At 38.1% G+C, this 13,645-nt stretch overlaps 1 protein-coding gene across 6 annotated transcripts in view; it reads left to right on the forward strand.

The window, feature by feature from the left end:
• The window catches only part of SENP7 (SUMO specific peptidase 7), a 167,988-nt gene that overhangs the window by 79,755 nt on the left and 74,588 nt on the right, over positions 1 to 13,645 (forward strand). For 4 of the 6 annotated variants that reach the window (XM_033211426.1, XM_033211428.1, XM_033211431.1 and 1 more), the window contains one exon: positions 12,690 to 12,884. The exons of the other annotated variants lie outside the window; for them this stretch is intronic. In XM_033211426.1, coding sequence (XP_033067317.1) covers positions 12,690 to 12,884 — 195 coding nt within the window. The remainder of the gene's footprint in view (positions 1 to 12,689; positions 12,885 to 13,645) is intronic. 6 annotated transcript variants of the gene reach the window in all.

The following is a 13,645-nucleotide window of genomic DNA, read 5'->3' on the forward strand; positions in this document are numbered from 1 at the left end:
TTAGAGTTTTCCCTCCATTATTAAGTTTTTTGAATATGACAGTTACCTTGTTATTTAAACAAGGAAGGAAACTGTAGTTTGCAATTGAGAAAACTTAAGAGTCAGAGAGAATAACCATGCAGAGACACAGTCAGAAAATGGTACTACTTCTCAGGCCAGTATACTTTCTGCTACGTCTCACTGCATTTCAAAGTTCATTTCTGCTTTGTTTTAGTATATTTATGATATTTTGAAGTGGGATTTCATAATATTAGTAAATAAAATTAAATAAACTCTACCTTACATACTGATACTGTTTACATACTTAGGAAAAAATTGGGTAAATATGTGAAATGACAACTTTTAGTTCTTCCTTCCAGATTGAGAGAGTATGAAAGATGAAGTATACGTATACCTTTGTATACTTCAATTCCTTGCAAAAATTCAGAACTTCTGAAATGCTGACTAGCCCTGGAATGTCCTTGACTGTGCTAATTTATAAACCTGTACTGCAAAAGACAGCTTAGGTATTGTTAATTTAGTTCTCAGTTTATAGATTTGTGTTCTTTAAGGCTATCACACAAAATTCCTTGTTTCCTCAAGGTACCCAAACTGGACAAGTTTTCAATAGTCGATGAAAAGTGTGTGGGCTGTGGCTGTGTGCTATGAAGAGCTGTGTGTACTGTAGTCATTGCTAACTGTTTATATACTTTAATTATATATTAAAAATTGCAAACATCTAGTAAGATTTTTTATCAGGATTGCAGAGCATAGTAAATTATAAGTATTATTTGAAAGGGTAGTTTATAGCTTTGAGCAAGACTACAATAATATGAAAATTATTACAGAAATATGAAAATTAAGTGATATTCCGTTTATTGTGTATTACTATGTGCCAGGAATTATGCTAACTGCTTTCCATCTATTATCTCATTTAATCTTAACAACTTTGTAAGGGAGATATTATTCTTCCCATTTTAGAGATCAGAAGATCAATGTGTAGAGGTAGAAATTATGGTAATTAACTTGCTCAAGGATTTATAGTTATAAGGTGGTAAAATAAGAATCCAGACCTATGTTGATCTAACTTCAAAGTCCTTGCTGTTAATTCCTGTGCCATACTGCTTCTCTTTGCATTTTCACCCTTCTGAAGTTTAATTTTTTTTCATCAGTAAAGTAGGAATTGGACTTTGCTACAGATACCATATCTAATTCATATTTTATTTTATTTTATTAAATAATAAAATAACCTATACCACAGTTTCTTTATCCACTTGTTGATGGATGGGCATTTGGGTTGGTTCCATGTTTTTGCAGTTGTGAATTGTGCTGCTATAAACACATGTGTGCAAGTAGCTTTTTCATATAATGACTTCCTTTCCTCTGGGTAGATACCCAGGAATGGGATTGCTGGATCAAATGGTAGTTCTACTTTTAGTTCTTTAAGGAATCTCCACACTGTTTTCCACAGTGGTTGTCCTAATTTACATTCCCACAAGCAGTGTGGAAAAGTTCCCTTTTCATCACATCCATGACAACATCTACTATTTTTTGATTTTTTGATTATGGCCATTCTAGCAGGAGTAAGGTGGTACCGCATTGTAGTTTTGATTTGCATTTCCCTGATCATTTGTGATGTTGAGCACTTTTTCATATTTTTTTGGGCCATTTGTGTATCTTCTTTGAGAATTGTCTATCCATGTCCTTAGCCCACTTTTTGATGAGATTGTTTTTTTTTTTCTTGTTGATTTGTTTGCATTCGTTATAGATTCTGGATATTAGTCCTTTGTCAGATGTATACATTGTGAAGATTTTTTTCCCACTCTGTGGGTTATCTGTTTACTCTGCTGACTGTTCCTTTTGGTATGCAGAAGCACGTTAGTTCAATTAAGTCCCAGCAGTTTATCTTTGTTTTTATTGCATTTGTTTTGGGTTCTTGGTCATAAAATCCTTGCCTAAGCCAATGTCTAGAAGGGTTTTTCCAATGTCATCTTCTAGAATTTTTATAGATTCAGATCTTAGGTTTAAGTCCTTAATCCATCTTGAGTTGATTTTTGTGTAAGGTGAGAGATGAGGCTCCAGTTTCATTCTCCTACATGTGGCTAGCCAATTATCCCAGCACCATTTGTTGAAAAGGGTTTCCTTTCCTCACTTCATAGTTTTGTTTGCTTTGTCGAAGATCAGTTGGCTGTAAGTATTTGTGATTATTTTATTTCTGGGTTCTCTATTCTCTTCCATTGGTCTGGGTGTTTATTTTTATATCAGTACCATGCTGTTCTGGTGACTATGGCCTCATAGTACGCGATCAGGTAATGTGATGCCTGTAGATTTGTTCTCTTTGCTTAGTCTTGCTTTGGGTATACAGGCACTTTTTTGGTTTCATATGAATTTTATAATTTTTTTTTTCTAATTCTGTGAAGAATGATGGTGCTATTTTGATGGGAATTGCATTGAATTTGTAGATTGCTTTTAGCAATATGGTCATTTTCACAATATTGATTCTACCCATCCATGATTATGGGTTGTGTTTCCATTTGTTTATGTTGTCTATGATTTCTTTCAGCAGTGTTTTGTAGTTTTCCTTGTAGAGGTCTTTTGACTCCTTAGTTAGATATATTCCTAAGTATTTTATTTTTAATTTTTGGCAGCTTTTGTAAAAGGGGTTGAGTTTTGGATTTGATTCTCTGCTTGGTTGCTGTTGGTGTATAGAAGAGCTGCTGATTTGTGTACATTAATCTCATATGCAGAAACTTTGCTGAATTCTTTTATCAGTTCTAGGAGCTTTCTGGAAGAATCTTTAGGGTTTTCAAGATAAATGATCATAGTGTCAGCAAATAGGGATAGTTTGACTTCCTCTTTATCGATTTGGATGCCCTTTATTTTTTCTCTTGTGTGATTGTTCTGGCCTGGACTTCCAGTACTGTGTTGAAGGGGAGTGGTGAGAGTGGGCATCCTTGTCTTGTTCCAGTTCTCAGAGGGAATGCTTTCAACTTTTCCCCATTCAGTATTGTGTTGGCTGTGGGTTTGTCATAGATGGCTTTTATTATATTGAGGTATATCCCTTGTATACCAATTTTGCTGAGAGTTTTAATCATAAAGAGATGCTGGATTTTGTTGAATGCTTTTTCTGCATCTATTGAGGTGATCATGGGATTTTTGTTTTTAATTCTGTTTATGTGGTGTGTCGCATTTATTGACTTGCGTGTGTTAAACCATCCCCGCATTCCTAATATGAAACCTGTTATCATGGTGGATTATCTTTTTGACATGTTGTTGGATTCAGATAGCTCATATTTTGTTAAGGACTTTTGCGTCTGTATTCATCAGGGGTATTGGTCTGTAGTTTTCTTTTTTTTATGTCCTTTCTTGATTTTGGTATGAGGGTGATACTGTCTTCATGGAGTGATTTAGGGAAGGTTCCCTCTTTCTCTATCTTGTGGAATATTGTCAGTAGGATTGGTACCAATTCTTTGAATGTCTGGTAGAATTCTACTGTGAATCCGTCTGGTCCTGGACTTTTTTTTGTTGTTGGTAATGTTTAAATTACCATTTCAGTTCTTGCTGCTTGTTACTGGTCTGTTCAGGGTACCTAATTCTTCCTATTTTAAGCTAGGAGGGTTCTATCATTCCAGGAATTTATTCTTCTAGGTTTTCTAGTTTATGAGTATAAAGGTGTTTATAGTAGCCTTGAATGATCTTTTGTATTTCTGTGTTGTCAGTTGTAATATCTCCCGTTTTGTTTCTTATCGAGCTTATTTGGATTTTCTCTCTTTTCTTGGTTAATATTGCTAATGGTCTATCAATTTTATTTCTCTTTTCAAAAAACCAGCTTTTTGTTTTATTTATCTTTTTTTTTTTTAATTTCATTTAGTTCTGCTCTGATCTTGGTTATTTCTTTTGTTCTGCTGGGTTTGGGTTTGATTTGTTCTTGTTTCTCTAGTTCTTTGAGGTGTGACCTTAGATTGCCTGTTTGTCCTCTTTCAGACTTTCTGATGTAGGCATTTAAGGCTATGAACTTCCCTCTTAGCATCGCCTTTGCTGTGTCCCAGAGATTTTGATAGGTTGAACTGAACAACACTATTGTTCAGTTGGAAAAGCTTTTAAATTTCCATCTTGATTTCGTTTTTGACCCAATGATCACCAGGAGCAGGTTATTTAATTTCCATGCGTTTGCATGGTTTTGAAGGTTCTTTTTGGAGTTGATTTCCAGTTTTATTCCACTGTGGTCTGAGAGAGTGCTTGGTATAATTTCAATTTTCTCAAATTTATAGAGGCTTGTTATCTTGGAGAAAGTTCCATATGCTGTTGAATAGAATGTATATTCTGTGGTTGTTGGATGGAATGCTCTGTGTATATCTGCTAAGTCCATTTGTTCGGGGGTATAGTTTAAATCCACTGTTTCTTTGTTGACTTTCTGTCTTGATGACCTGTCTAGTGCTGTGAGTGGAGTATTGAAGTCCCCTACTATTATTGTGTTGCTGTCTATCTCATTTCTTAGGTCTATTAGTAGTTGTTTTATAAATTTGGGAGCTCCAGTGTTAGATGCATATATGTTTATATTTTCCTGTTGGACTAGTCCTTTTATCCTTATATAATGTCCCTCTTTGTCTTTTCTAACTGCTGTTTCTTTAAAGTTTGTTTTGTCTGATATAAGAATAGCTACTCCTGCTTGCCTTTGCTGTCCATTTCCCTGAAATGTCTTTTCCACCCCTTTACCTTAAGTTTGTGCAAGTCCTTATGTGTTAGGTGAGTGTCTTGAAGGCAGCAGATAGTGGCTGGTGAATTCTTAATCATTCTGCAATTCTGTATCTTTTAAGTGGAGCATTTAGGCCATTTACATTCAGTGTTAGTATTGAGATGTGAGGTACTATTCCATTTATTGTGCTATTTGTTGCCTGTATACCTGGTTTTTTGTTTTTGTTTTTTAAATTGTATTTGTATTTTATAGGTCCTGTGAGATTTATGTTTTAAAGAGGTTCTGTTCTGATGTGTTTCCAGGCTTTATTTTAAGGTTTAGAGCTTCTTTTAGCAGTTCTTGTAGTGCTTGGTAGTGGTGAGTTCTCTTAGCATTTGTTCGTCTGAGAAAGACTGTCTTTCCTTTGTATATGAAACTTAGTTTCACTTGATACAAAATTCTTGACTGATAGTTTTTTTGTTTGAGGAGGGTGAAGATAGGGCTTCAGTCCCTTCTAGCTTATAGGGTTTTTGCTGAGAAATCTGCTGTTAATCTGAGAGTTTTTCTTTATAGGTTACCTGGTGCTTTTGTCTCACAGCTCTTAAGATTCTTTCCTTCATATTAACTTTAGATAACCTGATGACATTGTGACTAGGTGATGATCTTTTTGTGATGAATTTTCCAGATGTTCTTTGAGTTTCTTATATTTGGATGTTTAGGTCTTCAGCAAGGCCGGGGAAGCTTTCCTTAGTTATTCCCCAAAATATGTTTTCCAAGCTTTTAGATTTCTCTTTTTCCTCAGGAACACCTATTATTGTTAGATTTGGTCATTTAACATAATCCCAGACTTCTTGGAGGCTTTGTTCATATTTTCTTATTCTTTTGTCTTTGTCTTTGTTGGATTGGGTTAATTTGAAGACCTGTTTTCAAGCTCTGAATTTCTTTCTTCCACTTGTTCAATGCTATTGCTGAGACTTTCCAGAGCATTTTGCATTTCTATAAGTGTGTCCATTGTTTCCTGAAGTTTGAATTGTTTTTTATTTACGCTATTTCCCCGAATATTTCTCCCTTCATCTCTTGTATCATTTTTTGGACTTCCTTACACTGGGCTTCACCTTTCTTTGGTGCCTCCCTGATTAGCTTAATAACTAACCTCCTGAATTCTTTTTCAGGTAAATCAGGGTTTTCTTCTTGGTTTGGGTCCATTGCTGGTGAGCTAATACGATTTTTTGGAGGTGTTAAAGAACCTTATTTTGTCATATTACGAGAGTTGGTTTTTTGATTCCTTGTCCTTTGAGTAGGCTCTGTCAGAGGGAAGGTCTAGGGCTGAAGGCTGTTGTTCAGATTCCTTTGTCCCATAGGGTGTTCCCTTGATATAGTACTCTCCCCCTTTTCCTATGGATGTGGCTTCCTGAGAGCAGAGCTGTAGTGATTGTTATCTTTCTTCTGGATGTAGCCACCCAGCTATTCTACCAGGCTCTGGGCTGGTACTGGTGGTTGTCTGCACAGAGTCTTGTGACCTGAACCATCTATGGGCTTCTCAGTCATGGATACCAGCACAGTATTTGGAGTGTCTGGGTCCTGCCGGTGCACTCTGCTTCCTTCGTAAGGTGTATGGGTCCTCTCAGGCTTCCTGATTTATTCCTGCAGTTGTTCTGGAGCAAAAATTCACAATGCGAGCTTCCACATGCTGCTCTGTCTGTCCGAGTCAGAGCTGCAATCTAGTCTGCCTCCCATCCACCATTATCCCCTTTTGTTCCCAGTTCTGGAGGCAAGAAATCCAATCAAGGTGTTTTAAGGGCTGTGAGAGAAGGGCATGTGCCAGGCCTCTGTCTTTGACTTGTAGATGTCTGTCTTCTCCCTGTGTCTCTTCACATTGTTTTCTCACTGTGCGTCTCATTGTGGTTTTTATTTGTATTTCTCTAATGGTCAGTGATATTGTGCTTTTAAAATATGATTATTGTCTGCATGTATCTTCTTTGGAAAGGTGTCTGTTCATGTCCTTTGCCCACATTATAATGGGGTTGTTTGCTTTTTTTCATGTTAATTTGTTTAAGTTCCTTGTAAACTCTGGAAATTAGACATTTGTTAGATGGATAGATTGCAAAAACTTTCTCCCATTCTGTAGGGTGTCTGTTCACTCTAATGATAGTTTCTTTTGCTGTGCAGAAGCTGTTTAGTTTAATTAGATCCCATTTGTCAAGTTTTGCTTTTGTTGCAATTGCTTTTGGCATTTTTGTCGTGAAATCTTTGCCCGTGCCTGCCTATGTCCTGAATGGTATTGCCTAGATTTTCTTCTAGGTTTTCTATAGTTTTAGGTTTTACATTTAAGTCTTTAATCCATTTTGAGCTAATTTTTATATATAGTGTAACAATCGGGTTCAATTTCAATTTTTTGCATATGGCTAGTTGTTTTCCCAGCACCATTATTAAATATGGAACCCTTTGTCCATTGCTTGTTTTTGTCAGGTTTGTCAAAGATCACAGAATTATAGGTGTACGGTCTTATTTCTGGGCTCTTTATTATTTTCCATTAGTCTGTGTGTTTATTTTTGTACCAGTACCTTGGTGTTTTGGTTACTATAGCCCTATAATATGGTTTGAAGGGAGATAAGGTGATTCTTGCAGTTTTTTTCTTTTTGCTTAGTATTGTCTTGGTTATACGGGGTTCTTTTTCATTCCATATGAATTTTAAAGTAGTTTTTTCTAATTCTATGAAGAGTGTCATTGGTAGTATGATAAGAATAGCATTGAATCTGTAAATTGTTTTGGGAAGTATGGCCATTTTAATATTGGTACTTTCTATCCGTTAGCCTGGGATGTTTTTCTATTTGTGTCTTCTCTGATTTTTTTAAGTAATGTTTTATAGTTCTCCTTATAGAGATCTTTCACCTCCCCGGTTAACTGTATTCACAGGTATATTATTCTTTTTGTGGCTGTTATGAATGAGATTGCCTTTGTGATTTGGCTTTCCACTTGGCTGTTGTTGGTATATAGGAATGCTAGTGATTTTTGTACATTGATTTTTTTATCCTGAAACCTTGCTCAAGTTGTTTTATCAGCTGAAGGAGCTTTTGTGCTGAGACTGTCGGGTTTTCTAGGTAGTTGTTGCAGCACTTTTCATTCTGATTATGGTATAAATGGTTATTTTCAGGAGTTTCCTGAAGTATTTATTGGCAATCTCAGTTATCTGGAATCCTTTGGCAAATTAGTATTGAGGATGTAGTATAACGGAATAGAACAGACAAAAAACCCCAAAAGATAATAGGCCCAGGTTCTTCCACTAGGAAAGCTACTTATAACTGGGCAGCTTATTTCACTTTTCTGAGCTTTGGGTTCTTCATGTTTACAATAAAGAGAGGACTAATTTATTTTAAAGTTCTCTAAGGATCTAAAATTTTATGCTGTCTGGAATATAATGAAAAGAACATAATGTCTTTATGTAGGGAAAAAGTAGTTGTGAAATTTTTAATTAGGGGATGTGCATTTTTTTTTAGTCACAGTGCCATTGCACACTTAATAGACTACACTCTAGTGTAAACATAGTTATATATTCACTAGGAGGCCACAAAATTCATGTGACATGTTTTATTTTGATACTTACTTTATGGCGGGGGTCTGGAACTTAACCGGCTCTGTCTCCAAGTATATGCCTATACTTTTGTTTAAGCGAAAATGTGAACTTCACTGTACTTTGTTACCTTTGTTGTTTTATGCAGAGGCATCTAGAATGATGAATCCTTTCCGGAAGATTTTCAGTTTACTTTTCCCAGACCCATCAGAGGATGTCACTGTTTGTGGTAGCTATATGAAATGTATTTCTTAAATTGTAAGACTTGAAACTTGAAATTACTTCTTGATCCTTGGGCTGTAGAATGGATGTTTTATTAGCAGGCGTGAAAACAACACGAATTTTCTTGTACTTCCCCATCAGAGCTTTTGGGTGACTAGGTGCATTGTCAACGAGCTGTAATATTTTGAAAGGAATTTTATTTATTTTTTTTCTGAGTGGCAGTTCTCAAAGGTGGGTTAAGTAATTTCAGTGATCCACGCTGTAAACAAATGTACTGTCATCCAGTCATCCAGACATTGTAATTCCATTTTCAGAGCACAGGCAGAGTAGATTTAGCTTTTTTTTTTTTTTCTGAGACGGAGTCTTGCTGTGTCGCCCAGGCTGGAATGCAGTGGCATGATCTCACTGCAACCTCTGCCTCCCAGGTTCAAGCGATTCTCCTGCCTCACCCTCTGAAGTAGCTGGAACTACAGGTGTGTACCACCATGCCTGGCTAATTTTTTTTTTTTGTAGTGGAGATGGGGTTTCGCCATGTTGGCCAGGCTGGTCTCGAACTCCTGACCTCAAGTTATCTACCGGCCTCTGCCACCCAAAGTGCTGGGGTTACAGGTATGAGCCACCATGCTCGGCCCAATTTAGCGTAATTCTTAAGGGCCACTGGATCTTCTGCATGGTAATTGAGCACTGGCTTCACAGATAAGACACCAGCTTCATTAGCCCCTAAAAAGAGAGTCAGCCTATCTTTCGAACTTATGCGTTGACTTTTCCTTTCTACGTATGGGATTCCTAGATGTCAGTTTATTCCAATAGAAGTCTCTTTCATCTACATTGAAAATCTGTTGTTTACTGTAGCCACTTTCATCAGTTATCCTAGCTAGATCTTCTGGATAACTTGCTGCAGCTTCTCCATCAGTACTTGCTGCTTCACCTTGCACTTTCATGTTATGGAGATAGTTTTTTTTGTTTTGTTTTGTTTTGTTTGAGGCAGGGTCTCATTCTGTTGCCCAGCATGACTCATTTCAGCTTTGACCTCCCAGCTGGCACCATCATGGCTCACTACAACCTTGACCTCCCAAGCTAAAGTGATCCTCTTACCTCAGTCTCCCAAGTAGCTGAGGCTACAGGTGCATGCCACCATACTCAGTTAATATTTTCTATTTTTTTGTAGAGACAGGGTCTTACTATGTTGTCCAGGCTGAGACAACTTCTTTTCTTAAAGCTTGTAAACAACTTTTCTTCTGCAGCTTCCTAACCTCTCTGTCTTCATAGAATTGAAGAGAGTATCTTGCTCTGAATTAGACTTTGGCTTAAGGGAATGTTGTGGCTGATTCGATCTGGTATTCAGACTACTATAACTTTCTCCATATCATCAGTAAGACTGTATTGCTTTCTTACGATTTGTGTGTTCATAGGAGTAGCAATTTTTTTTTCTTTTTTTTTCTTTTTTTGAGATGGAGTGTCACTCTGTCTCCCAGGCTGGAATGCAGTGGCAGTATCTTGGCTCGCTGCAACTTCAGCCTCCTGGGTTCAAGTGATTCTTCTGCCTCAGCCTCCCGAGTAGCTGGGATTGCAGGTGCCTGCCACCACACCTGGCTAATTTTTGTATTTTTAGTGGAGATGGGGTTTCACCATGTTGGCCAGGCTGGTCTCAAACTCCTGACCTCAAGTGATCCACCTGCCTCAGCCTCCCTAAGAGCCAGGATTACAGGTGTGAGCCACTGCACCTGGCCAGGAGTAGCACTTTTAAATTTGTTCAAGAACTATTCTTTTTTTTTTTTTGAGACGGAGTCTCGCTCTGTCGCCCGGGCTGGAGTGCAGTGGCCGGATCTCAGCTCACTGCAAGCTCCGCCTCCCGGGTTTACGCCATTCTCCTGCCTCAGCCTCCGGAGTAGCTGGGACTACAGGCGCCCGCCACCTCGCCCGGCTAGTTTTTTGTATTTTTAGTAGAGACGAGGTTTCACCGTGTTAGCCATGATGGTCTCGATCTCCTGACCTCGTGATCCGCCCGTCTCGGCCTCCCAAAGTGCTAGGATTACAGGCTTGAGCCACCGCGCCCGGCCAAGAACTATTCTTTTGCATTCACAGCTTGACTCTTTGCAACAAGCAGTCTTGCTTTCAGCCTGTCTCAGCTTTCAACATGCTTTCCACACTAAGTTTAGTAAGCTTTAGTTCTTTTTTTTTTTTTTTAAAACAAGGACTTGCTCTCTTTCCCAGGCAGACAGAGGTGGTGCAATCCTAGCTCTCTGCAGCCTTGAACTCCTAGGGTCAAGTGATGCTCCACTCTCAGCTTCCCAAGTAGCTTGGACTACAGGCATGTACTGCCATGGCTAGATGGCTTGTTAATTATGTTTTGTAGAGATGGAGTCTTGCCATGTTGCCCAGGCTGGCCTCAGTCTCCTGACCTCAAGTGATTGTCCCACCTTGACCTCCCAAAGTGCTGGGATTGCAGGTGTGAGCCACCACACCCGGCCATTTCTAGCTTTTGATTTAAAGTGAGAGACTTGTGACTCTTCCTTTCACGTGAATATTTAGAGGCCATGGTAGCGCTATTAATTGGCATAATTTCAATATTGCTGTGTCTCAGGGGATAGGGAAGAGGCCTGAGGAGAGAGAGAGAGAGATAGGGGAATGGTTGGTAGGTGAAGCAGTCAGAACACACAACATTTGTTAATTAAGTTCAATGTCTTATGTGTGCGTGGTTTTTGGTGCTTCAAAGCAATTACAGTTGTGCCATCAAAGATCACTGATTACAGATCATCATAATAGATAAAAACATAATGAAAAGATTGAAATATTTTGAGAATTGCAAAAATGTGACACAGAGACACAAAGTGAGCACATGGTGTTGGAAAAATCATGCTGATAGATGTGTTCTACTCAAGGTTGCCACAAACCTTGCATTTGTAAAAAAACACAGTATCTGTGAGGTGCAGTAAAGTGAAGCACAATAAAATGAGGTATGCTTGTACTCTAGCCCTTTCTATATATTGTTTCTGACAAACAAAATATAAGTAAAGTATTGCTAGTGGCATATCGATAACAGTCAACTGGGCATCTAATAAAGAGGAGTTAGGAAAACTTTAAAATTACATAAAAAGAACTTTAAAAAGTCACAATAATATGGTTTGGACCAGTGAATTCTGGGCTGAATATCAATATTGAAGGCATTATTGTAGTGTGGCAAAGTAATGTTCATAATAATGGCTGGCCAGCAAAGTAAAGATTGCACTAATTTTATACCAAATGTACTTCTTTATATATCAAATATACATCTTCTGTTTAAGAAGATGTCAGGCTTATGTAGTGCATTTGATATAAAACTCACCAATTTAAGGTCTGGAGACTTAAAAATACATTCCAGGCTAGATGCAGTGGCTCACACCTGTAATCTCAGAATGTTGGGAGGCTGAAGTGGGAGGATTGCTTGAGCCCAGGAGTTTGAAACCAGCCTGGGCAACATAATGAGACATTGTCACCACAGAAAATAAAAAAGTTAGCTGGGCGTGGTGGCTTGTGCTTATAGTCCGAGCTGCTTAAGAGGCTGAGGTGGGAGGATTACTCGAGCCGGGAGGTGGAGGCTGCAGTGAGCTGTGATTGTGTAACTGCATTCCAGTCTGGGCAACAGAGTGAGATCCTGTCTCAAAAAAGGAAAACCAACTAAACAAAAACTTTAATTTTCTAAACGTTTAAATGTATTGACTCTTTTCCTAATGCTATTAGCATATATGTTATCACCATATGTGCTGTTTCAGTTATGGAATCTTTCATTACCAGAGATGCAGTCTGAATGATGTCTTGTTGGATTTATCATTTGTCATTTCCCAATTGCAAGTGTGTAAATTACTTATCAAAGACCTTTCTGTTAAATGAGAAGAACAAAGATTTCTTGATTTGTAGTAAGCTGTGTTTTTAATAATTTCTGGAAAAGGAAAGAAAGCATTTTTTAGAGAAGAATTTGTTAAAATTTTAAGCCCCGCAACGGCATCCATTAGTATAATTAAAGACATTGTAGTGACAGGCTAATCTATGCTGTAAGTGATACGAAACAAGTGCTTCCAGAAACAAAAATATTGTGTTTTTCTACATTTTTAAGTATTTATGGGTTAATTTCTAGGGTGGTATAGTTCGAACAGCTTTCTTGTGCTAAGATGGCAATGATTGAAAATTCAACTTCCTGGAATACATTTTTTTTTAACCGAAAACTTCTCAGTACAGTACAGTGTTTGTTATTCTATGTGACAGGATACCCAGAGTTATATTGACGAATGTCCTGGGAACGGAGTTAGGAAGAAAATACATAAGGACCCCACCTGTAACCGAGGGAAGTTTGAGTGATACAGACAACTTGCAATCAGAGCAACTTTCTTCTTCATCTGATGGCAGCCTAGAATCTTATCAAAGTCTAAACCCTCACAAGAGCTGTTATTTATCTGAAAGGTATGTTTAGTGATAACTTTACTCAAAATAATTATATTTATTTTGATGTATCCTTCCCTGTTCTTTTTCACAGATACATTATTGCTAAATGTGAGGTAAATGTGCTCTGATAGTTGGTATTATTTTTCTCCCCTGGTGGTTGGATTGGCTGTTGGAACCAACAGTCCATGGCTAATAATATGTTTCAGAAGCACTGGTCACCATACTTGTGTTTTGGAAAAATGAATACAGACACTTAATGAAAATCTGGTAACTATTTCAGTATCCCAGTTTGTCTGGTGTAATTGAAATCCATTCCTCTGACATTAGTGTATTCCCTTCTCTTTTTCTGTTCTATTTGTCCATCTATCCATCCACCCATTCAGTCTTGTCTGTTGTTTTATTTTTTTTTTTAATTTTTTTGAGGTGGAGTCTCGTTCTGCTACCCAGGCTGGAGTGCAGTGGCGCGATCTCGGCTCACTGCAACCTCTGCCTCCCGGGTTCAAGCGATTCTCCTACCTCAGCCTCCCAGGTAGCTGGGACGACAGGCACGTGCCACCACGCCCAGCTAATTTTTTGTATTTTTTTAGTAGAGACAGGGTTTCACCATGTTAGCCAGGATGGTCTTGACCTCCTGACCTCGCGATCTGCCTGCTTCGGGCTCCCAAAGTGCTGGGATTACAGGCATGAGCCACTACGCCCGGCCTTGTCCGTTATTTTTATATTCAGTCTCTAGAATTTTAACTAGTACTTAGTGCTCAGTAAATATTTTTTGAATGAAT

The sequence above is a fragment of the Trachypithecus francoisi genome, unplaced genomic scaffold (genome assembly GCF_009764315.1).
Source record: "Trachypithecus francoisi isolate TF-2019V2 unplaced genomic scaffold, Tfra_2.0 Lachesis_group0, whole genome shotgun sequence".
NCBI lineage: Eukaryota > Metazoa > Chordata > Mammalia > Primates > Cercopithecidae > Trachypithecus > Trachypithecus francoisi.